This window comes from Equus asinus, chromosome 20 (genome assembly GCF_041296235.1).
Source record: "Equus asinus isolate D_3611 breed Donkey chromosome 20, EquAss-T2T_v2, whole genome shotgun sequence".
Lineage (NCBI taxonomy): Eukaryota > Metazoa > Chordata > Mammalia > Perissodactyla > Equidae > Equus > Equus asinus.
This window is the reverse complement of record NC_091809.1, coordinates 59,117,412-59,141,554: the sequence shown is the minus strand read 5'-3', so window position 1 is coordinate 59,141,554 and position 24,143 is coordinate 59,117,412. Positions and strand designations below refer to the sequence as shown.

Genomic DNA, 24,143 nt, shown 5'->3' with positions numbered 1-24,143 from the left:
CGGATGTTGAACCATCCCTGTGTCCCTGGTATGAATCCCACCTGATCCTGATGTATGATTCTTTTGATGAATTGCTGAATTCTGGTTGCCAAAATTTTGTTTAGAATTTTTGCATCTATGTTCATCAGTGATATTGGCCTGTAGTTCTCTTTTTTCGTGGTGTCCTTGTCAGGTTTTGGTATCAGCGTGATGTTGGCCTCATAGAATGTGTCAGGAAGTGTTCCATCTTCCCTAATTTTTTGGAATAGCTTGAAAAGGATAGGTATTAAATCCTCTCTGAAAGTTTGGTAGAATTCCCCAGGAAAGCCATCTGGTCCTGGGGTTTTATTCTTTGGGATGTTTTTGATTGCTGTTTCAATCTCTTTGCTTGTGATTGATCTGTTCAAATTGTCTGCCTCTTCTTGAGTGAGCTTTGGGAGATTGTAGGAGTCCAGGAATTTATCCATTTCCTCTAGGTTATCCATTCTGTTGGCATATAGTTTTTTGTAGTGTTCTCTTATAATCTGTTGTATTTCTGCAGAGTCTGTTGTTATTTCTCCTCGCTCATTTCTGATTTTGTTTATTTGAGCTTTCTCCCTTTTTTTCTTTGTAAGTCTGGCTAGTGGTTTGTCAATTTTATTTATCTTCTCAAAAAACCAGCTCTTTGTCTCATTGATCCTTTCTACTGCCTTTTTCATTTCAATAGTATTTATTTCTGCTCTGATTTTTATTATTTCTCTCCTTCTGCTGACTTTGGGCTTCATTTGTTCTTTTTTCTCTAGTTCAGTTGGGTGTGCTTTAAGGTTGCTTATTTGGGATTTTTCTTGTTTGTTAAGATGTGCCTGTATTGCGATGAATTTTCCTCTTAATACAGCTTTTGCTGTATCCCATATGAGTTGGTATGGCATGCTATCATTTTCATTTGTTTCCAGGTATTTTTTTATTTCTTCTTTAATTTCTTCAATGATCCATTGCTTGTTCAGTAGTGTGTTGTTTAGTCTCCACATCTTTGTGCCTTTCTCAGCTTTTTTCTTGTAATTAATTTCTAGCCTTATAGCACTATGATCTGAGAAGATGCTTGTTATTATTTCAATTTTTTTAAATTTGTAGAGGCTTGCCATGTTTCCCAACATATGGTCTATCCTATGTTCCATGTGCACTTGAGAAGAATGTGTATTCAGCTCCTTCAGGGTGGAGTGATCTATATATGTCTATTAAGTCCAATTGTTTTAGTTTTTCATTCAGCTCCACTATTTCCCTGTTGATTTTCTGCCTGGATGATCTGTCCATTGATGTGAGTGGGGTGTTGAGGTCCCCTACTATTATTGTGTTGTTTTTAACATCTTCCTTTAGGTCTGTTAATAGTTGCTTTATGAATCTTTGTGCTCCTGTGTTGGGTGCATAGATATTTATAAGCATTATTTCTTCTTGATTTTAAATTTATTTTAAAGATTTTATTTTTTCCTTTTTCTCTCCAAAGCCCCTCTGGTACATAGTTGTATATTCTTCGTTGTGAGTCCTTCTAGTTGTGGTCTGTGGGACGCTGCCTCAGCGTGGTTTGATGAGCAGTGCCATGTCCGTGCCCAGGATTCGAACCAACGAAATACTGGGTCGCCTACAGTGGAGCGCGCGAACTTAACCACTCGTCCACGGGCCAGCCCCCCCCCGTGTTTCTTTTTAAAGCAATTAACGGAGTAAACGTTTGTTATGAGTGTCTCTGAAAACCTATGTGTATGTGTGTATTGTTTGTTTTTCTTAACATGATTTGGATTAGATTTTATTATGCAATATTTTTAAATTAGAAACAAAGGTATATTTTAATATAAAGTTCTCTACTTTTATCCAATAAAGCAGAATTCTTTCATTTTTCATTTGGCATTCATAAAAGATATTTTGTTAAAAACTAAAATATTTAGGGGCTGGCCCCGTGGCCGAGTGGTTAAGTTCGCGCACTCCGCTGCAGGCGGCCCAGTGTTTCGTTGGTTCGAATCCTGGGCGCGGACATGGCACTGCTCATCAGACCACGCTGAGGCAGCGTCCCATATGGCACAACTAGAAGAACCCACAACGAAGAATACACAACTATGTACCGGGGGGCGTTGGGGAGAAAAAGGAAAAAATAAAATCTTTAAAAAAATAAAAATAAAAATAAAATATTTACAGGTAAATATATTTAGGAACATTGTTATATCATATACTTACAACTTTAAGTAAAAAAGCCAGGCCTACACAAGTGATTTAAAATTCAACAGAATTTTTCTTCTCTGGCTCCTCATTCATGTGAACTGTTTTAAAAGCACATTTCCTGACTTTCCTACCTGCAGTTTCCAGAAATGTTTATCAGAAAAGAAGTCTTTGTAGGCCTCTCACTGTTGCACTTGGCAAAATCTATAAGTGAAATAATCTATTTAATTCCTTTTAATCATATTTTTCAACAAAAGGATTATTTCAATAGGAGAACTTTGGACTTGAATTATATTTGAATTCCACTGTCACTCTACAATTTAATTGGTTTTGAGTTTTTCAATCTCTACCACCCTAGACTGAATTAAACCAGTGAAATGTTTAATCAAGGCTGTAGTTCCCCAAACCAGTCAATATCTCAAACCCTCCAGACCTACTTAGGAAGAACATGTATGTATATTGATTTTTAGATCCTGAACGTGGCCCTCTAAAATTTCCTCACTACCATAATTGATTTATTATTTGTTAAACAGCATTTGTAAAACTTCCTACTGGAAAATCCTAAATCAAGCTCCTGTTCAGTTTGCATGTTCAATCTCACCCGAGGCTGCGAGATGATTGCCCTGGCAAACTGGAGAGCTCCCAGCTCCCTCCTTCACTGCTGATGCCGCCACACACACAAGGCAAAACTACTGGTCTTCTGCCTCGGCAAATCAGGCTTATGAAACACATATATGACCTGGCAGAGTCAAATAGCCACTTATGCTTGCCAGTTGAGTTCAGCTGCTTCATGCCGGGCTAGGGTCCACCCATATGGCACATGGTTCTTATACTATTCATATTTCAATTCCTTCCTCATAGAGCCCATCAGGAAATGGAAGTTAAGAGTGAAGAAATTAGACGTTTAGACATTTAAGGTTTCATTAGGAGAATGTGCTCATCACACCTGGCAATTAGGAGCTGCAGACGCATCCTCCCTGAACCGTGAGCTGTGGAACGAGCCCAACAGTGGAAAATCCAACCCCAAACACCGCCCCCCCCCCCGAAAAAAAGCCCTTAAACTATTCAGATTAAGACATTCATTTCTGATAGCTTTTATTTTTAAAAACTGAGCACCTGATGTGAATATGCTTATATAGTCATTATCAAGTAGATTGTTTTAAAAACGGGAGCACTGTAAGAGTGCTTAGTAATATAGTTTTCTCTAACTGTGCATCTCTAAAATGATTTGGCATAGGCGAACTAATAGGATATAAAACGAGTTCACCAAAAATGATTTTTCTTAAGAATTTAAATGACTACAGCAAACAAAGCTTTTAAAACTGTTTGATATCCTCATAGTATTAACACCTTTGAGTGTCTTAACTATGTTTCTACCAGTTTAAAGGATTTTTAATTCCTAGTTGACTGTGCTCTTTAATAGTTTTGCCAGTTGAATGCTATCTTCTCATGCTCCCCAAATATAGCAGGAGGTTGAGAACTGGCTGCCATTTCCTCATTTGGAAGTCTTTCTTCTATGAGACTTTCTGACTTTAAGTGATACTGTATAGAAAAAACTCAGTGTGCTGGGATTATGTACTAAGTTCCATCAGCTGTTCCAGTCCTTCTCCAGCTTTCAAAAACTGCTGAGAAACCTGTTCGTATTTCTGGCTGGAATGTAACTTCTCCTAGCATGCTTTCCTTTCCTCAACGTATTTCAAGCAATATGTGAAATTTTATATTTTCTAATAGTTGCATTTAAAAAAGTAAAAGAAGCAGATGAAATTAATTTTAATATTATATTTTATTGAACCTAGTATATGCAAAATATTGTTTCTTAAACATGTGATATTTTAAAATTATGATATATTTTACATTCCTTTTCCTTGTAAAAAGTCCTTGAAATCCAGCATATGTTCTATGTTTACAACACATCTCAATTCAGACTAGCAATGCTTCATGTGCTCAGTAGCCCCATGTGGCGGAGTGGTTACCATATTGGACAGTAGCTCTAGACGGAGAAGGTAATTCCCTAGAGAAAATTTAAATATCCTTTAGTCTTCAAGGCTTTTGAAAATCATTTTAAATATTTTCTTTTATTAAACATTTCAAACAAATAAAGAAAGGAAGAGAATAGTATAATGAATCTGTATATTCAAAGGTTTCAAGATTTAGAGCCGTTCCTTTGTCTCTTTCTTATTGTTTTTGCTAAAGCAAATTACTGCCATCATTTTAATTTACTCCTCCCTTTCTCAAAAAAGTCCATATTTTCTTAAATAAGTACAATATATTATCATACATACAAAAATTAACAATAATTCCTGGCATCATTTACTACTCAGTCTGTAACAGTATTTACCAATTTGTCTCAAAAAGAACTTTTTCTAATAGTTTGTTCAAATCAAGGTCCACACATTGTGTTTGGTTGTTATGTACATATGTCTTTTAATATCTAGACAAGGCTTCTCTTTTTATTTCATCTCACTGTTTGTTACAGAATCAGAGTCACTTCGATAAAATACTTCACAGGCAGCATTGTGTGCTTCATTTTGCATTACATGATGAGGCACACAATGTGTAGTTTTCCTGTTTTTAGTGATGCTAAGATTGATTCATGTGTATAGGTTTGTGACAGCCTCATTCCTTCGTGACAAAACTTCCCATCAGTCTTCCATTTAATAGTTTTAACCATTGATAATCATTGCCTGACTAATAAAAGGTCACAAAACTAGTTTTTCTAAATCTGTTATTCCTTCTGCATTTATTAGCTGGAATTCTTCTGCAAAGAAACCTTATCAACTACGTCTCTGTGGTTACCTGGAGACCATGAAATACATTTTATATAGAAAATAAAGGATAAATGCTTATTTCTTTCCTTTAAACTGGGGATACTCAGAACATGATATTGCTACACTATTTCCTGCAGTGCCCAGGGACATGTCTTCTTTGTTTGAGTGTCAGAGTGAGCTTCTTATATATTTAATGTGTTTTAGTAAATTGCATATAATATTCTTTTTCATGTGCAATTATCCCTAACCTTTGGCTTATATGTAGAGCCTCTCCATGTTGACCTCTGTATCTTTCTTGGTAAACCTTTATAGCAAAGTATAACATCATACAGTAAACTGCACAAATCTTAAGAGTGCAACTTTATAAATTTTTTAATAAGTAAACAGACCTATGAAACCATTGTGCAGATTAATTTTAATATTTTAGGGCAATTTTTTTCCTCAAGACCTCTTTCTATAATTAAATAGGCCTAACATATTCAGTACAAACTATTTTTCTTTCATTATAAGACATATATTTAAGATATCCTCCTAGATATTTGTCTACCTATTTTTATTTCCTCATGTTATATGTTATATGTATAATGTACTTTGAATTTAAATAGTTGAGAACTTCTGATGAAGATGGCCCAGGGCGGTCATGGTTCATCCCCTCCGCTCCAAATGTATAATAATGATAGATAAAATATAAAAAGAAGAAACCACAAACATAGTCTAGCTTCAAATATAAGATAAGTATTTCATTGAATCAGAAACAGGACAGAAAATAAAATTGTGCCTAAGGCTGAAAATATAGGTCTAATGATCTCCAAGTTCAGAAGTAGGAAGCAGTGATCAGAAGTGTGGCCCCTCCAGTGTAAAAGGAGTTAGTAGTGCTGTGTGTGAAATGGGGGCTGAAACAAGGCTCATTGCTTAAATGCAGAAGTGGGGTTAGGCTCTCCAGTTCCCCAATAAAAGGAGACTGGAAATGCTGTTACAGAATCACTGGTTGAGTCTGTGACATTATAGAAAGCTCTAGGCCTAAGAAAGCTGAAAGACAAGGACATAGTCTTAACATTAGACATTGAACCACACTACCTACCAGATCAATTGCTAGACCTACAGTATCCCCAACAGCACCAGAACAGAACCCCCAAACTTGCATTATAAATCTTGTAGTTATGCAGATGTGGAAAGGTCATTACAGAGGTATATGGGACAAAAATAAAAGACCCCTCAAGATGAACCTAGAGACCAAAACGCAAAGTGAATGGGAAAAAAACAATCTAATCCTGGAAAAGGAAACTAGCAAAATCATCAGGTGAAACATCTAATCATTTAGTTTGTTGTTAATTTTTTAGAAAAAATCTGACAAAAATGTTAAAATATTTATTTGAGTTTCCTTAAACAGATACATGAAGGAATAACTTTCACTAAAAAATAACAAGAATTTACAAAGTGGAAACAGGCAGAGATGATACAGTTATAGTTGGATGTGAAAACCAATCAGTAATCTTGGAAATGAAAAACATAATCTTTAAATGAAAAATTTGATAAAATATATTCTACATTAGATGCAACTGAAGAAGACAATAAATTGGGAGTTAGTCCTAAGGAATAAACCAAGAACTTGTCACAAAGGCAAAGGGTTAACAATTAGGAAAGAGATGTCATGAGATATAGAGGATAGTTTAAGACACTATCCAACTTCTAAAAGGGTTTCTGTTTTTTTGGTGTGCCATTCCTGGAGGTACTGCAATACCACCGATGCGTGAGTGCATGTAGCAGGCACCTATTCCATCTGCCTGCTCCAAAAATCCATTTAATATATTGTCCTCAGATGGAGGACGTATCAGGTATTGAACTGATGAGAACAGATACTACACTTGATCTTAGCCAAAAGGCCAAGAAGCAATAAAAAGTATTTCTAGGAGTATAAAACAGAATGGCAGAGAAGCAAAATTTTTAAAGTGATAGAGATTTTCCAGAATCAGAGAATTATTAGAGTTCTCAGTTGAAAAGCACATGCAAAATACTCAGAAAATAAAGAAAAGTAAATTCAAGTTCACACCTAGTCATACTATAGTAAAACTATACAATATCAAGGTTAAAGAGAAAAATCATAAAAGGTACTGTGTAGAAAAGTCAGATTTCCTATGAAAAGAACCCCAAAATACACAAAAACAAAAAACATCAAGCTGACTTCTCATCAGGACAATAGATGCCAGAAGACAATATGCAAATTGATGAGGGAAAATAATTAACTTCAGATTTTATTCCCACCTAAAATATGATTCAATAACAGAAGCAATAAAAAGACATTTCCAGAAACCCAAAGACCACAAGGGCTTACTACTCTCAGAGCCTCAATAAAAGAAGTATTAAAACATGTACTTCTACAAAAAAAAAAGCCAAAGAAAAAGCAATGTATACCAAAAATAATAGTGAACCCCAAAATTACCAAGATAATATTAATATTTCAGTAAATTAAGAAACATATTTAAGTAATTTAAATGAAGTATTGACTGTAAAACATAACTTTATTATGTTTAAAACTAAAATTCTAAACAGGAATAATTAGATTTGGAATAATATGCTACAATAAAATCTGTGTCATCTTTAGAATTACTGAATACTTAAGTATTTACTAGAATTCATTAGAAAATTTTCTAGTTATTTAAAACATATGGTTAAGCACTTAAAAATAGATATATAATCCATAGCAGAGAAGGAGAAAAATGAAGCAAAAAAAAATTATAAGGAGGAAAAAGATGTAAAATAGTAGAAATAACTCCAAATATTGTGTATGACTAATAACAATAAATAAACATAGTAACCTCACCAGTTAAAAGATAGAGTGGCCAGCCCCGTGCCAAGCGGTGAAGTTTGCATGCTTTACTTCAGCAGCCCAGGATTCACCAGTTCGGTTCCTGGGCGCAGACCCACACACCGCTCATCAAGCCATGCTGTGGTGGCACCCTACATAGAAGAACTAGAATAACCTACAGCTGGGATATACAACTATGCACTGGGACTTTGGAGAGGAAAAAAAAAAAGTCAAGTTTAAAAACAAAAAAGGTTATCAGATTGGGAAAAAAGATAGTATCCAGCTGCTTAAAGAGATACATTTAAATCATGACTACACAGGTAATTTGAGAATAAAGGAATGGAAAACTATGTGAAAGAAGAGCTGAATAGTGGAAATATCACTCATGTTCACATATAGAAAGTCAGTATGTTAAAGGTGTCAAATTCTCAATATCAATTTTAAAAATTTAATACAATTTCAATCAAAATCCTAAATTTTTTCTTTTTAATTTATGGTGTAAATTAATATTTTCAGTGAGCATTTGCTCAAACCACCCCACAACTTAGTGGTTTACAACAGTAGCAATTTATTATTTTCTCACAATTCTGTCATTTGGCTGGGCAGTTTCTCTGCTGATTTTACTCAGATTTGCTCTATATTGGCTTTCAGCTAAGTCTGCTAGACTGGAGGGTCCATCCTGGGCTCGCTCACATATCTGGTAGTTGGTGCTAGTTATGTTTTGGGGTACCTCAGTTCTCTGCCAAATGGCCTCTCCTATTCCAGTAGACTAGTAGAGCTTTCTTACATGGTGATCTCAGTGCAGCATTCCAATAGGGCAGGGCCTCTTAAAGCTGTCGATGCAAAATAAACAATAGCCATCCTATAGATAGAAGAAATAAGATGAGTTTTACTTGAGCCCGAATGAGGATTATAACCCTGGAAGGCCTTAGAAAGCCTTCCAGAGAAGCATGGTTTTCAGTACAGTCTTATATCTTTTTGGAACAAAGAACATATATTAAACACACCCAGGATCCATTGTCATTAAAGTTTCAAAGAGGTATGTAGTTTCAAATTAGCAGGTCAATGTGACGGTAATGTCTGGGTGTAGGATGGGGAGTCTGCATTCTTATCTTAAGAGAGTTCATTCTTTACTTTAATGGTTCAGCAGATGTGCAATGTATGTTTGATAGGCCATAAGTCAAGCTTGTTAATTCAAGCCAAACCAGTTTTGAACCCAAATAGTCATGCCATATACCTCAATATGTGAAAATTGCTTGTCAAAGTCTAGCTTCAAGAAGTTGCGTACAGTCCTTCTTCTACTTTGTATTGGTCAAAACAAGTTACAAGGCCAGCCAAATTCAAGGGGTGGGAAAGAAACTCCACCTCCTGATGGAAAAGCAGCAAAGTTTACATTGCAAAGGGGTATACATACTAGGATGGGAGGAATTGGGGGCCATATTTTGCAACCTGCCGCAATGTGGAAAGGCTATAGGAACAAGCACAGCAAAAATAGATGTGAAAATAAAGAATACAGTCTCAAGATTTGCCTCATCAAATAACGTTTTATTCTAAAGCTATGGTAATTGAGACAGTATGGTATTGGTATAAGGGAAGACAGAGCAACTAATGGAACAGAATAGAAAGTCGAGAAACAGACTCAAGTCTGTTTGGAAACCTGACACATGGCAGAAACAAATCAGAGAAGGAATGGAGGAACTATTCGATAAATGATTCTGGGACAATTAGCCACTCAGGGAAAATTATAAAATTTGATTCAAACCTTATATCATAAACAAAAATTAATTATGAATGGTTTAAGAAGCTAAATTACGGAAATAAAACTCCTTTTTGGAAAAGAAGACCTTTAGAAACAAAAACATTGGAAAATATCTTTATTCCAGATCTCTTTAGACACACAAAAAATAAAAGTTTTAAGGGAAAAAGCTGTTAAATTTGCCACCTTAAAGTTAAACGATCCCATAGAAAGTGAAAATACAAATAACAGGCTACAAACTGGGAAAAGACATTTGCATCTTCTGTAAATGACAAAAGATTAGTGCTTAAAACAGGTAAAGAACTTTTGCAAATCAGTTCTTAAAAGCAATCTCATTGTGGGGAAATAGGGAAGTAGGCAAAGGGTTTTAATAGGCAACTTAAATGAAGAGGAAATCTAAATGGCTAATAAACATAAGATACTTGTTCTCACCAATAATCGGGGAAATGAAATTAAACCCAAAATTTGATACCATACTGGCAAAATTTATAAGTCTCAACAAACCAAGTATTGGCAAGGTTGTGGCATAATGTAAATTCTTGTACATGACGGGCACATAGATCGGTAGAATTACTTGGGGAACAATTTGCCAGTATTAAGTAAAATAAAACGTGAGCATATGCGTCAAGGCAGCAGTTTCATCTTTGTACCTAGAGAAATTTATGCAGATGTCTATAAGGAGACATACCATAATGTTTATTGCAGTGCTATAATAGTAAACGGAATGACTTAAATGTCCATCAGCAGAAGAATGGATAAATAATTTGTTGTATGTTAATACAACGAAATACTTTGAAACTGTTAAAAATGAAAGAACAAAAAGGATGCACCTAGGGGCCGGCCCCGTGGCTGAGTGATAAAGTTCTCACACTCCACTTTGGCGGCCCAGGGTTTCACCAGTTCGGATCCTGGGCGCGGACATGGCACCACTCATCAAGCCATGCTGAGGCAGCATCCCAGCGTGGTTGTACACATCCCACCATGTGCTACATGGTTGTAGCACAGCCAGAACCAGAACCAGAACTGGGGGAGCTTTGGGGAGAAGAAGAGGGGAAAAATAAGATTGGCAACAGATGTTAACTCAGGTGCCAATCTTAAAACAAAGAAAAAAAGATGCACCTAGACCAGTGATGAAGGGAAGGAGTAGGTTACAAAATGGTATGTAAAATGTTCCCTTTACGTATAGTTCAGAAACATGAAAAACAATACCATTTATTGCTTATGGATACATATATATTTAACAACCATGTAAAACTAAATTCAGGATAATGACTAGGTTTGGTGAGCACAGAAGAGGAACAGGAAAGGCAAGGTGTACACAGAGGACGTCAGCTATATCTGTGATGGTTTATTTGCTTAGAAATGTGGAACAAACGTGGCTGTGTGTTAAAGTATAATTAAACTGAGTGGTAGGAACTTGTAGGTTTAAAAATATTTTTATGATTTTCTGTGTGTTTGAAATACTTTTTAATTTTTAAGAGGAAGGTTCTGGCAAAAAAAGCCATACAGTAACTTACCAAAACAAAACTCAGAGTTTAACATGAAATTCACTTGTTAAAATCAGAAGTGTTCAAGAAATTCAAGATCATATAAAATAAATTAATGGCTTTAATCCTGTTTTTAGTGAACAAAGTCAGTACTGTTGCTGTTGATAACCCCTTTTGAGACAAGAAGCTGAGTTGAGTAAGATTGTGAATAGCCCTTTCAAAATAGATTGGGGTATTGTAGTTGGTTATTTGGAATATACTTATGCAATTCTGGTCTGCCTGATCCACACTATCCCTTAATAAGTGGTTTTGAAACTATAAACAAAACTAAATGTGTTTTTTTTTTTAATTTCTCATACTTTTGCGATTGCCCCTTTGTTTTCAGCTGTTTTAATTAGAGGTTCAAATGTGAATAACATTGAGTACAGATTTCTTCTTTTTGGTTTAATGATTTTATTCTGGTTCTGTTCTGATAAATTGAAAACTATGCATTTATAAGCAAAACAAGAATAATTAGAGGAAATGATATTATGACAAGAGGTGCACATTTAGATCCCTTAATTATTTGCGTTTGACTGAAATAGTACATTTGTACAGATGTCAAGAGGCAGCCTCAACAATGTGGTTCTTTTAATATAACATAAACAAATGAGCTCTCATTTCAATAATTGTTTTTTGCATCCAAGGGGTATGTGTCATGCACAATAAGGCACTAATGGCTAAAATAAACTTCTAACAAACTTTTAGTGAAGTATGAAGTATGACCCATAAGTATATGCATAAGTATAAAGAGTATTTTAATACGGTTTATCATTTAATGGGGGTGAAAAAGAGAATGGAAGTACAGCATTGATGAAATTAGAAAGCGTGCCCTAACACATCACTTAACTCTTTGATGTATAAATCAAATGGTAGAATAGACTCAATTATCTAGAATAAATTTGGAAAATATTTTGCAAAATTGCATATTATAGGCAAGTTTTTTGACTAGAATTATCCAAATGATTTCCACTCAAGCTTTTATTTAGCCTCACTTAAATGGATACACACTCTCTAAAATAATTCTAAATGTCTAGAAATTAGAAGATGGATTAGATTAAATAAACAATAATAGCTAATACTTATTGAGCACTTACTATATATCAGGCAATTTTCCAAGTATTTTAAATATATTGTTAGAGGAGAATTCTTATTTCCCACCTCTGTTTTCTTCTGTGTGGAGGGATATTTACTAATGTTGATACCCCTAGACTCTCTCTACCTTACTCCTCTCTTCCCAGGAAAGGCGTCACTTTATCAGATTATGAGTTTGAAATAGAAACCCAGGGCCGAATACTGCGCCTTCTGTATGCTTTTCTCTTGGGTGTACTCATTCTGCTCTGCTCCTTCAGGGCAGGCTCTGCACCTCACGCAGCTGGATCCTTAGCTTAATACTGTTGTAACTAGAAGTTAAGCCCGCCAAATTCTTGAGTTTATTATTAGGAAGTCCATTTGCCTGGCGACCTGTTATCTCTCCAATCTCTCTTTCAATAATAAAGGTAATATTTTGGGCCTGTCTGATTTTACTCTTTCCTTTAATGCAGAACTCCAGTTGGAACAAAGCTACCATTTGTTGATACCACTCTAATTCCTGATATATTATCATTTTATTATATAAACAATAGGGTATTGCTTTTTGACGTTCTTATGTTTTCATTCCATTTTAAGGAAAAAGAATGTCTTTAAATTCCAAAAATTTATTTTAAATTCCAAAATAGAGTATTGATGGAGAGTGTTGAGAGAAAAGGACAAATTTAGAAGATGTTTACTAGAAGTGACAGGACTTGGTAGTTTACGGCATGTGGGAAGTTCGGGAAAGGGAGCCAAGAATGTCTCCCAGGTGTCTGATTAAGCAACTGCCTGGTCAATAGTGCCAATTACTGAAATAGGACTCCAGAGAATAGTATGTTTCACCCCTCCCACCTCCTGGTTCGCAGAGGAAAATGATGAGTTTATGTCTCAGTATATGCATATTATAGTCAAGTTGTGTCACTGTCAGTGGGGACTACTTTTACAAATTTCCGTAGAGACAAAAAGCTCAAAACTCAATAAAATTTCTCAAAGAGGCATTAAAAGAATTATCTTGCCTGAAGAATTTCTAGCACTGAAATTAGCAGGTACTCTCTAAATTTTTATTTACGTTTTTTCAAGGCCAAAATACTTCAGCAACTCTTGAAGTGGCCTGTATGTCATCATATCAATGGTATAGGACAGAGAATATTGAACTTAAATATTCAATAATTCCATTTTTATCCCTATATTATGTTATATATCTACTCTATATTATATTCTATTTTTATTTTATCTTTCACTAGCAAACAGCTTGCTTATCTTTTCTGGGATACAGCAACTTACTGTAAAATTAGCTGTTCAAAACTATTTGTCAAGGCATACTCTCCTAGTACAGCCTCATACCTAATCCATTCCCTGACTATATAATACAGCTGAAAATGATTTTAGCTCTTCCAACTTAAAGTGTTCTCTTGTCTCTCAAGTTCTACAGTGGTTTCATTTAGTATGTTAAAACTTAAAGGTACTATGTAAATTTATAAGATTGTTTATATTTTCTATCAAGTTCAAATTATGAGAATATGGATATGGCTCTGAATTCAAAATACTGACTCTACATTTTTTGCTGTTAGATAAACTCAGGGTAGATTAACACTGCAGAAACTGAAAGAATGAACACTTTTAAATAAGAAATGTGAACTAATATTACCAAATAATTATATTTTTATTTTTGCAATTTCTTAAATTTATACCAAGGCCAATTTAGAGAAGAAGATTAACTCCTTGTCCTTTATTCTTCTTTCAGCTCTGCATGGCTTGTCAAGAAGTTTTTGCATTAAAGTTTCTGAACTTTGTTCTGTTCTTTAAAAACTGACGTCAGGATTCTAAACACATGTTCTTGTTCTCTAATTATGCTTTTCTTTCCCCCTCCTGGAGAAAGAATGACTTTTTACCTTTTGCCGTTATATTTCTATTAATCTAGTGCCAAGGCACCTGCAGTTATATAACTGATGACATTTGTAAGTGCTTTTTTCTAAAATATTCACTAAAATTGAGAATTCAGTCTAAAGGAAGTTCACAGTGAACACTGGTCCAGGTCTTCACCTTTTTTATTCACAGATAAAATACCATAATCTTTGTTTTCACATTATTTGTAATACATAGTCACAATGTAAAGTGCTGCCTTTCTTTTAAAATATAATACAGTAACTCCTGACATTTCAGGCTTTAATACATATTTTAATGGTTTATATGTTTCCATGGCAGATCAGCGGTTTATTACTAGAAGGTTGCAGTTTTGACGGAAATCGACTTTCTGAAAATCAGCATGATTCTCCTAGTGTATCATCAGTTCTCCCTTGTTTTATGGCCTGGATTCCACAGGTAATACATTTTTAACAGATACAAGTTTTAATAAATTCATTCTAGATTTTATCTTTTCAATCAGATATTCTTGACCTATGTATTTTTTGTTTACTTTCTAATCTCTCTTGCATTTGAACAAATTTACAGTCAAAAAATATTGTGTCCTTTATAATTTTTAAGATGTATGGGACATTTTAAAATCTTCATTTTGTTGTAGAAAGAATAACATTTTAGTTTTTAATTTCTAAATAATTTAAGCCTAGTAAGAAAGCCTTTAATGATAGTATGAACTACCATGCGTTATGTTCCTATTATTTTCAGCAATGTGCTAAATGCTTTATCTACTTTACCTCATATGCTCTTCAGAGCAGCCTGCAAGGGATCTTGTTATTCCCACTTTCAAACGAGGAAATGTGTGCACACATGGGTTAGATGACTTCCCTGTAGTTAGGCATGCAGATATTGACGGTATCAAGATGTTATATCATACTGTGACACTGTGCTGCTGATAGGCAGATGAAGAAAACAGGCTTGACAAAGACTTACTTGGTTAACTTTTTCCCTTTTTAAAACCTTCAATTATTGAAAGAACTTTCAGCAGTGGAACTTGGGGGATATTTGCCTTTAAAGGAAGACATAGATGTAGATGAGGTACAGAACGAAAACAACAATAAAATTTTAAAATCTAAGTGTGAATATATGTGGATAAACTTTAAAGTTTTGATTCTATATCTAATGACCAACAAAACTGTTTCATATACTGCTTACTACAAGAAAAATGAGTTTTCTTATTGGGAAAGAGTCATTAAATTTCCCAATTATTGTAACTCTCTTTGTAAAATAAAAATCAACACATCAGAATATTTATTTTAAAAAAAACTCATAAAGCTGTAGCAATAATTAGCAGTCATTGCATAGAGAGCTAAAAGATCGTCCACTTCTGTGAAAGCCCCCATTTCTTCCTCATGTCAGCTTCATTGTCTCTAGTATTAGAGTGAGATATCACACAGAGAAAGAAGTTGAAATAATCTTTATTTTATTTCAATCTGACTGTTAATTCCTATAAGAAATTTCTATCAAAAAGTTGATAAATTATGGATTACACACACTGGGTGGGTGAACCAAATTGAAAGTTATATACAAAAGTTAAACGTAGAATTTGCTAAGGGTTGTAACCATAACAAGTAAAGTTGTATATGATGACAGAGATGCATTCAAATGACTCCAAACTATGTGAAGTGTTAATTCTCTGGCAAACAAAATTAAAAGCTATATAATGACCTTGATAGGGAAAAAAGTAGGACATGTATAAACTAGTTCACTTAATGACAAACCCCAGGGATAAAAATAGAGCATGGAGAATAACCGAGTAGGCATGAATACAGAAGAAAATGACCTGGAGCATTACCCACATAATCGACCATAAGCTGAATGCAAATCAGGAATGTAATGTTGTTATGGAAAAAGCCAGTCCATTACTGAGTTGTATGAAAAGCAACATGACATTACACGACTCAGAATTTATCCCTCCAGAATATTTTACTTCATATATTATTTCTATCCAGTTTTATTCCTCACACTTTAAAAGATCAGGATTAGAATAGAAAGCTAAAAATTAATTTAACTTGAAAATACTCATGTAAAGAGAGGTAAAATGAATTGGAGTATTTAGCCAATGAAAGAGATGGCTAAAAGATAATATGAATATTTTATTATTTTTATAAAAGAGACTTCCCCGTGGGCCTTTGCACTTCTTCATGACACGTAATGGAAAGATGTATGGTGCGTCCCCACCTCCCTCTTCCCTCTTCCTTTACAGTGAGCCTCTTCTTTCCATATAATCTCACTGCTTTCAGACTCTTTCCTATATCAGCTGAGAAGGAGAGAATATGAGGCATATTACTAAGTGTTTCAGAACACAAAATTTTGGAGTCTAACAGACTAAATTCCATTCCCAGCTCCCCAAATTGTGAGCAGGGTGATTTGGGGCAAGTTACCTAAGCTCACTGGGCCAGTTTCCTCACTTGAAAGTGGAGATAATCATATTTCTATAGGACCATGTTGAGGATTAAATAATTTCCTGTGTGTGTGAAGTATCCAGCACAGTGCCTCATACATGGTAAGTCTAACTTATCCTGATGCCAATATTTTAAAATGTTTCACAATAGTATGATGATTATCTTATTTCGTATAGTGCTTTATACTTTACTAAGTGCTTTTAGTCATCATTAATTACTTGTTACATTCCTATATACCATATATTATGCTGAACACTGAGGTTACAAAGATAAATAAACCTCTTCCATCAGAGTCTTCTCTTGACTGAGAGAGCAAACAGGGAAAGAAACTATTACAATTCAGAGTTAGAAGTACAATAATAGAGGTTTACATAAAGTGCCAGCAAATAAGGGAGGCCTCAGCTCTATCATGTGTAAGCAGATGGGGAAAGTCAGATGCCCTCACAGAGAGAGAAGGCAGCTTCTCTCAGAAATATAGTCATGGCATGAGTAAGAAAAGTTCGAGGACAAACTCAAAAAAGATAGGGCCTAGGCATTCCGGATAGAAGGGGCAGCATGTTTAAATGCATGGAGGTATGAAAAGAACGTAGGTTGTTCTGGGAACTGCAAGTATAGTACATCTGGAATGTATGGTTCATGTGGAGAGTGATAGGGGATGTGGTTAGAAAAGAAAGCCAAGACCAAGTATGAGAAGCCGTGTAGCCATGCCAAGGAGTTTAGACCATCTTATGGTCAGTAGGAAGCCATTCAGAATTTAGAACAGGAGTGTGATAAGATCAGATTTGTAGTTTTGGAAAATGAGTCTAGCAGTGAGAAGGTGGGTGATTGGCACAGGGTGAGGTAAAATTACATATACCTTTCATAGCAATCCTGTGACTTTGATAGAGCAGGTTTTCTTTCTGTTTTGCTGATGAAGAAACTGAGAATCAGGTAAGGGAAGTGGTTTGTCATGGATCCCGCAATGGTAGCACTAGTGTTTGAACAATAACAGTTAGCATTTATTTGTATTGATTGTGTTCCCAGCACTGTGAAAAGTGTTGAGAATACAAGATATTTAGACCTTCCAAAAACTTTTGAAATCGGAACTATTATCTCCATTTTAAACTAAGAAAACTGAAGCTTAAAAGATCATGTAACTTGACCCAGGTAACGTAGTTAATAGGTGGGCAACTAAAATTCAAATCCGGGTTGTCACTCTTAAATCTTAGGCCTAATACTGAAACAACCTAACGGTATAAATCAGATTTTGGAAAACTAAATCCCACAGGCCAGATCCAGTGTGCTGCCTGTAGCCCTGTGAGCTATGAATCGTTTTTATGTTTTTAAATAGTTGAAAAGCTCAGAAGAATAATGTTTCATGATGTGAAAATTATATGAAATTCAAATTTCAGTGTCTATAAATGAAGTTTTGTTTGGAAAACAGCCATTCCCACTTGTGTAGATATTGGCTGCGGCTGCTTTCAGACTACAGCAGCAAAGTCGAATTGATGTATCAGAAACCAAATGGCCCACAAATCCTAAAATATTTACTATCTGGCCCCTTAACAAAATATTTTGCCTATTCTACATAAACTGTTAAACTCTGCAACTTCGGCTTGAGTTAAACATTATTTTGTTCAAGAAAGTGTTTTTTTTAGGGCAGCTGTAGCTATTTTTAATAAATTTTACAGAATTAAGGGAGGGACATTAACATTTTAATGCATTTTACTGGGAGGGAGGGAACCAGCATAAAATCAAAAGAAGCATCAACATCAATTTATGTAAGGCAGTGAAAAAGAATTACTTTTGCCATTTACTCTTACAGCTGCTTCATTGCAGAAAGACCAGAATCGTTTGATAAACTTGGATGAAATGACTAATCCCTTTTAGGCCAGAAGAAAGCCTTTTCACAAATTATTTCCACAGTATTATCTGGCACCTAGTAGTCCCAAATAGCTTCATTTCAGCAGAAACATGCCCAACAACCGAGTCATTTGCACAATGTTGCAGTAAGGTAGATAGCACTTCTGTTTTTTAAAGAACATTTTAGTTTGCATAAGATTGAAGGACTTCTTTGATATTGTTTTAGGATGTGGTAATACTTGGCAAAGGATATTAGCAACAAATATCCTCTACTATTGCTTCTATTGTAAATGCAATATGCTTTGCCAATTAACAAAATTAGAATTAGGAATTCTCAAGGGGAATTAAAAGTCAGTAAAATGCTGGTAAAAATATTTTCCTGGTGTTTCTGTTTACTGTTAATCTATGTCCACTAAGATAATATAACCTATACTCACACTATTCATTTATACATTCATTCATTCATGATGCAAGTTCTTAAAGTTGTCCCACTTTCAGCTCAATACTTGTGGTTAAATTAATATAGGTCCAAATTAAGATTTTCCTAAGGGATTTTACCCAAAAAAACATTCATCTTCTCCGAAGCATTTCCCCAAAACTGTTTTATACGTTATTCCATAATGGTTCTCTGTGAAAATTTAAGTAAATAAATTTAATAAACAAAATATCACCTGCCCTTGGAAATTCATGATGTATTTGAGAATATTAAAAATCCTAAGAAGGCCCAAAGATTACCTACCACACAACCTTTTCATGCGCCTATGCCCCATCCTTCATCTCGACCTAGTGTTCTGTATAATACAGTTTGGGAAACGCTACGTTATGGAATAGGTCAGTCAGAGGATGCTCTGTTCTGACGTTCCACAGGAAGTCAATTTTCCTTTGTTCTGTTTTTCTCGTAAAGAATGCTACTTAGGGTTTATCAGCCCCACAGTGACTTGGAAGCTGCACCCCAGCCTGAACCCCACAGGCCTAGACCTTCCAGTAGGCATCGCAATTGACAATTCAATTTCAGAAACAATTTCATTTCCAGGGAAAATATGACTATAAAATGATTCCACAAGCCACTCACAAAAACAGTCTTTACTTTATATTACTTTTATCTATATTAAAATATTATCACCATGTATATCAGAAGGTGTACGCTGAAAGCTCTGACTTGTATGCACTCTGGTTTAAAAATAATATTTAATTAATATCTTTTTCTATGTGACAGTTTTTTTCCTTAAAGACTTATTATGAAAGCAATGCTGTTAGCAGCATATTATTGAAAAATACAGGGTAAGTATTTCTCTACTAAAATACGTTTTAAAGAGTAGCTGGACATTCTTGACAGAACAGTCTTTCAAAATATTCATTGTTGATAAGTTATTTTGTTTCCTAACTTGAGATACTTATTTTTTCCAGAATTGTAATACTAAATTATGCCACTTTTATGTACATTAAAGCTCTGATTTCCTAATATCTTCTTTTCTAAAAATAACTGTTCACTGACTTGATTCATAAAAGTTCAGAAGGTATGTATTAGAATAAGTTAGTTCGACTTTATGCATAAACCAGTGAGAAATATATTTTGATTTGCCTTCATATGTGTTTTAGTATAATGATGCTGACATCGGCCAAATAAATAAAATTTTAGTTTCATCTAAATATTTCAGCCAAGCAGGGTCTTATACTTTGTCTAAGAGAAACATGTTCAAGAGGGAATTGTGTCTTAAGAATTTAATTTAGTTAAACAATATCTGTACAAGATATTGTTCTGATAGTGAGAATGCCTAGGTACTTGGCCCTGCTACTCTAGTATTTATTTATTGGTGACCTAAGAGCAAGTCCATTTGACTTTTTTACAGAAAGTTATAACATTAACCATTTAAGAGATTTTGAGAAATGACAAGCAAAATTTTAAGAAGCAACTGTGGTGCTTTGCTTTTAACTGTAGCTTTGGGTGGAAAAATTTGTATCCTCACCTTAAAATGAACAAAAGGCCTACAACCAAAAGCAGATTTGGAAGGATTTGGCAATATATACATAAGCTAGTAAACTGTTAGTGAATATACAAAGAATCAACTTTGCGTTAACTGTTAAGTTCCTAATTTAAAGAGAAAATTGCCTGGCATTTAAATGAGGAGATATACAGAAAATCTCCTGAATAGAAATGAATAGCAGTGTAAAACATTAAAATGAGATATTTCTATTTTCATTTTTGACCATAGAAGTTATGGGAAGAAAAGCATGTATCAGGTGGCAAAAGAAGATAATTTAAGAGCTTTCCTGGAATTATAGATAGGCATTCATAGATTCAGATCATTTCAGTCCAACAAATATGTGATGTTTGCCTGCCCTTTGCTAAAGAATTTAAAGCCAACACGAAAAGAAAACTTGTACTAGGTTATTAACTTTAAGAATGGCTAAGGAGTTATGAAAATTGCAGGAATTTCTGAATTCTAAAGCTTTGCCATTTAAGCAAAATTGGAAAAGAGGGAAGCGATTAGGCAATGACTAATAATGGTTGAAATTCTCTTTACTCCAAATCCTATATTTTTTTCTGAGGCTCAACTCAGGATTCATTCTCTCCATTAATCCTTGTTAACATACCCCAGAGTTGTGTTTCATTTATAATGATTTTCTAAAATACCAATTGTTCCAAAAATTATATCGTATATATTTGATATGTATTGTTTTCTAAACTAAATTTTAAGCTTCAAAGATGATTATTATTTTCTCTATTTGAGTATATAACTGAAATGCTTAGCCTTTATAATTCTAGGCACAGCATTAGCACATAAAATGCTGTTAAATGAATGGATAAATGACAGAATCATCAATACAAACATAGAGAAAAATTAGAAAAATTCAGGGCAGATTGCCTTTTTATCTATTTGCACGATGATTCTGTGTAAAGAATGAATTTTGTATTATTAGGTTAAGGTTTAGGAATGTTAGGAATAAATGAGTTTTCAAAGGAACTTAACTGATTCATATCAAGGACAAGAAGAGTCAGAATAGTATTTTTGTGTGCGTATGTGTCTGGGAGAGATATGAGGATTGGAAAAGATAATGAAATTTCATATGATGTCCACTTAGACTTAATAGAATGTTTGTTTTAAATTTTTCCATGATGAAAAAGATATTTCTATTTCCATCATAGCACTATCCACAACATGTAGTGTATGCTAAAAAGCTGGGATTCTTTTTCTAGTTGGTGTGAGAATTAGGGAGTAAAGAAAAGATATATGTGTGTGTGTTTGTGTGTAGTCCAAAGAATTAGTGATATGTTGATAAATAATACTTTATATTTGAGCTCTTTACTACGTCATTGGATTCTTTCAACATCCTATTAGGTGGACAAGTGTTGTTTATCTTTCTTCTACAATAGGGAAACTGATGCTCAGAGTAACCTACTTAGTGTCAGGACTTCTTAGACAAGTACTCCAGAACCTGAAAATGTTTTGTTTGCATAAATGTCTTCTCTTTTGAAAAATAACTATAACAGCGTCTTTAGGTGCTAATATTCATACGCCGAAACCTTTGCCACTTCCTAACTAGGTTGCCATGGTAAATTCTCCATAGGTTTCTGATTCATCACTTGTAAAATTCTGAAATGAGTCTAACTTTTCTCTTAAGTTTCATTCCAATTCTTAAGATATAATTCATTATTGAATAAAATTATATAAGTTCAGAAAAGCATCAATCCTAAATTTGAATTGGAAATAGTATTATGAACTCATGATGTTTTTCTTTAAAAATGTGTATTTCTAAACTCCAGTCACTGAAAAATCCTAGAAGGAGAATGATAGATCATACCTAGCAGCCAGATTACCAATCTGTAAGACTATTTCTCATTAAAGGAACCAAGGATCCTCAGAGTAACAGCTAATTTGTTTTCTGGAACAGGAAATGTGTAAGATGAGCTTGTAACATCCTATAACATACTAGAAAGCAAGAAAGCTATTGAAGATGACTAGGGACACATCAAAAAAAGCTCAGGAGCCAACTTACAGAGTTCCCACTGTGCAAAGACCGAGAATTTGAACATCAATAAGATAACAACTGCATTGAATTGAAGTATATCAAATATATTTTAATCTACCAGTTCATAATGGTACTTTTAAAAAGGAGGGGAGGGTCATTGATCACCTTTATGGTATACTAGGGAACAAATTCCTTATTTTGAAAGCATATGAATAAACGGAAATTAGATAGCATTTTATCCAACATTTCCCATATGAACTGTACCTCATGATAATCAAAAGATTGATAAGTCGAAGTTTCTCTTTAAAACGATATATTTCTGCCCAGAAATGAAAAAGGAACGATAGAATTAGATTACCATTTTTTAATCTTGAATGTAATAATGATTGTCAGTGGCTTCTAATATCTGAAAAGAGAGACGACCAAACATAAGCCTCTTAATGGAGGTACACAGTACCGCCTACACGGTGTTTTTGAATCTGCATCGGAGCACACCTCCAGATCCACTTTGCAAGAATACAGGGAACAGAAGAACCGGATACTCTGAGAATGGAGCCAACAAAAGTCAGACTGTGGAAAATTCTTTGGTATGGCTTCTTCAGCAAACAAATTACAAGGAAAAAAGGAGGAAAAATCTATAAATTTAGGAGACTTGAGACATCAACAAAATGTAAAATATGGGCTTTATTTGAATTATGGTTCTAACAAAAAATCTTTTAAAAATTATAGGATAATGAGATCATGGATATAAAGTGACATTAAGGAATAATTGTTAATATTTTCATGTGTGATAATAGTGTGATATTTTTATAATTTAGTGATAGACATATTTAAGTATTGATAGATAAAATTTTATAATATGCAGGATGTGGTTCAAAATATTCCAATATTTGGGGCAAGGGGAAGGTTATAAAATGAAACAGGGTTGTCCATGAGTTAATAATTGTTGCAGCTATGTCACAGGGGTTTATTATGCTAGTCTTTATTCAAAATATTTCGTAATAAAATGTTAAATAAATATTATTATTTGGGAAAGTTTGTGTTTGTGCCTTTGTTTATTTAGTCATCTGCTTCAAAAGAGTATATTGCTGTATTTTAAAACAAAATTAATTCTTTTTAAACAGGGTTCCTATGGTCCGTATTCCCCTGAGGAGTGCATATCTTTGCCTGTTTACACAAGTGCTGAAAGGGATCGCGTGGTAACCAACATTGATGTTCCGTGTGGGGGCAACCAAGACCAGTGGATTCAGTGTGGAGCAGCTCTATTTCTAAAAAACCAGTAGAAGCTAATGACAACAAAAGCTGTCTTAGCAAAAAGAAACATTTTTTATTTAAGCTTTAAATAAAATATGTTGTCAGTCTACATGTGAAATGTTAGTTCAAAATATTAGCATATAGTTACCCTATGTTGTTGGTTGCCTTGGGTTTTTATTTTAATGGGTAATGACAGCATTGTGCACCTTTTAAAGTAGTATCTTAATGAAGTTCATGTTAAAATGATGTACCCTTTATAACATTAAATATTTCTGTGAGGCAGTTCACTTTTCCATTGGCTCAAAATTTTAATGTTTTAAGTAAGAGGTTTAAAATAGTGTATTTAAGGAATCAGTAATAAATATTTTGGCTATCATTTTTGTATCATAATTATTTAATAAAATGTAAGATCATTAATATTTTTTCAGTTTTTCATGGTTTTAGATATACATATATATGTTCTCTTTTTAAACATTGAAGAATGTATTATACTTTAAATAGTTCAGTTACAGCATCTCAAAGTAATTGAAAAGAAATGGGGAATAAATAGCACAGAAACCAGAATAAAACTTTTACAAATACAATAATTAAACGATGAAAAGTTGTAATTTCTCCTGTATATTACTTTTTACCATTTGTTTTTGTGAAACAGTAGAATTCCAC

The 24,143-nt window shown here is 34.1% G+C and overlaps 1 protein-coding gene and 1 non-coding gene across 4 annotated transcripts in view; one reads left to right on the top strand and one right to left on the bottom strand.

Moving 5' to 3' along the window:
- DYNC2H1 (dynein cytoplasmic 2 heavy chain 1) overlaps positions 1-23,897 on the top strand; it is a 289,645-nt gene extending 265,748 nt beyond the window's left edge. For all 3 annotated transcript variants that reach the window (XM_070490370.1, XM_070490369.1, XM_070490368.1), the window contains 2 exons: positions 14,296-14,412; positions 23,351-23,897. In XM_070490370.1, coding sequence (XP_070346471.1) covers positions 14,296-14,412; positions 23,351-23,509 — 276 coding nt within the window. In that variant the 3' untranslated portion in view covers positions 23,510-23,897. The remainder of the gene's footprint in view (positions 1-14,295; positions 14,413-23,350) is intronic.
- On the bottom strand, positions 6,639-6,826 carry LOC123279174 (U2 spliceosomal RNA). Its single transcript, XR_006517093.1, has one exon. It is a non-coding gene; the product is annotated as a U2 spliceosomal RNA (small nuclear RNA).
- Positions 23,898-24,143: the final 246 nt, after the last annotated feature.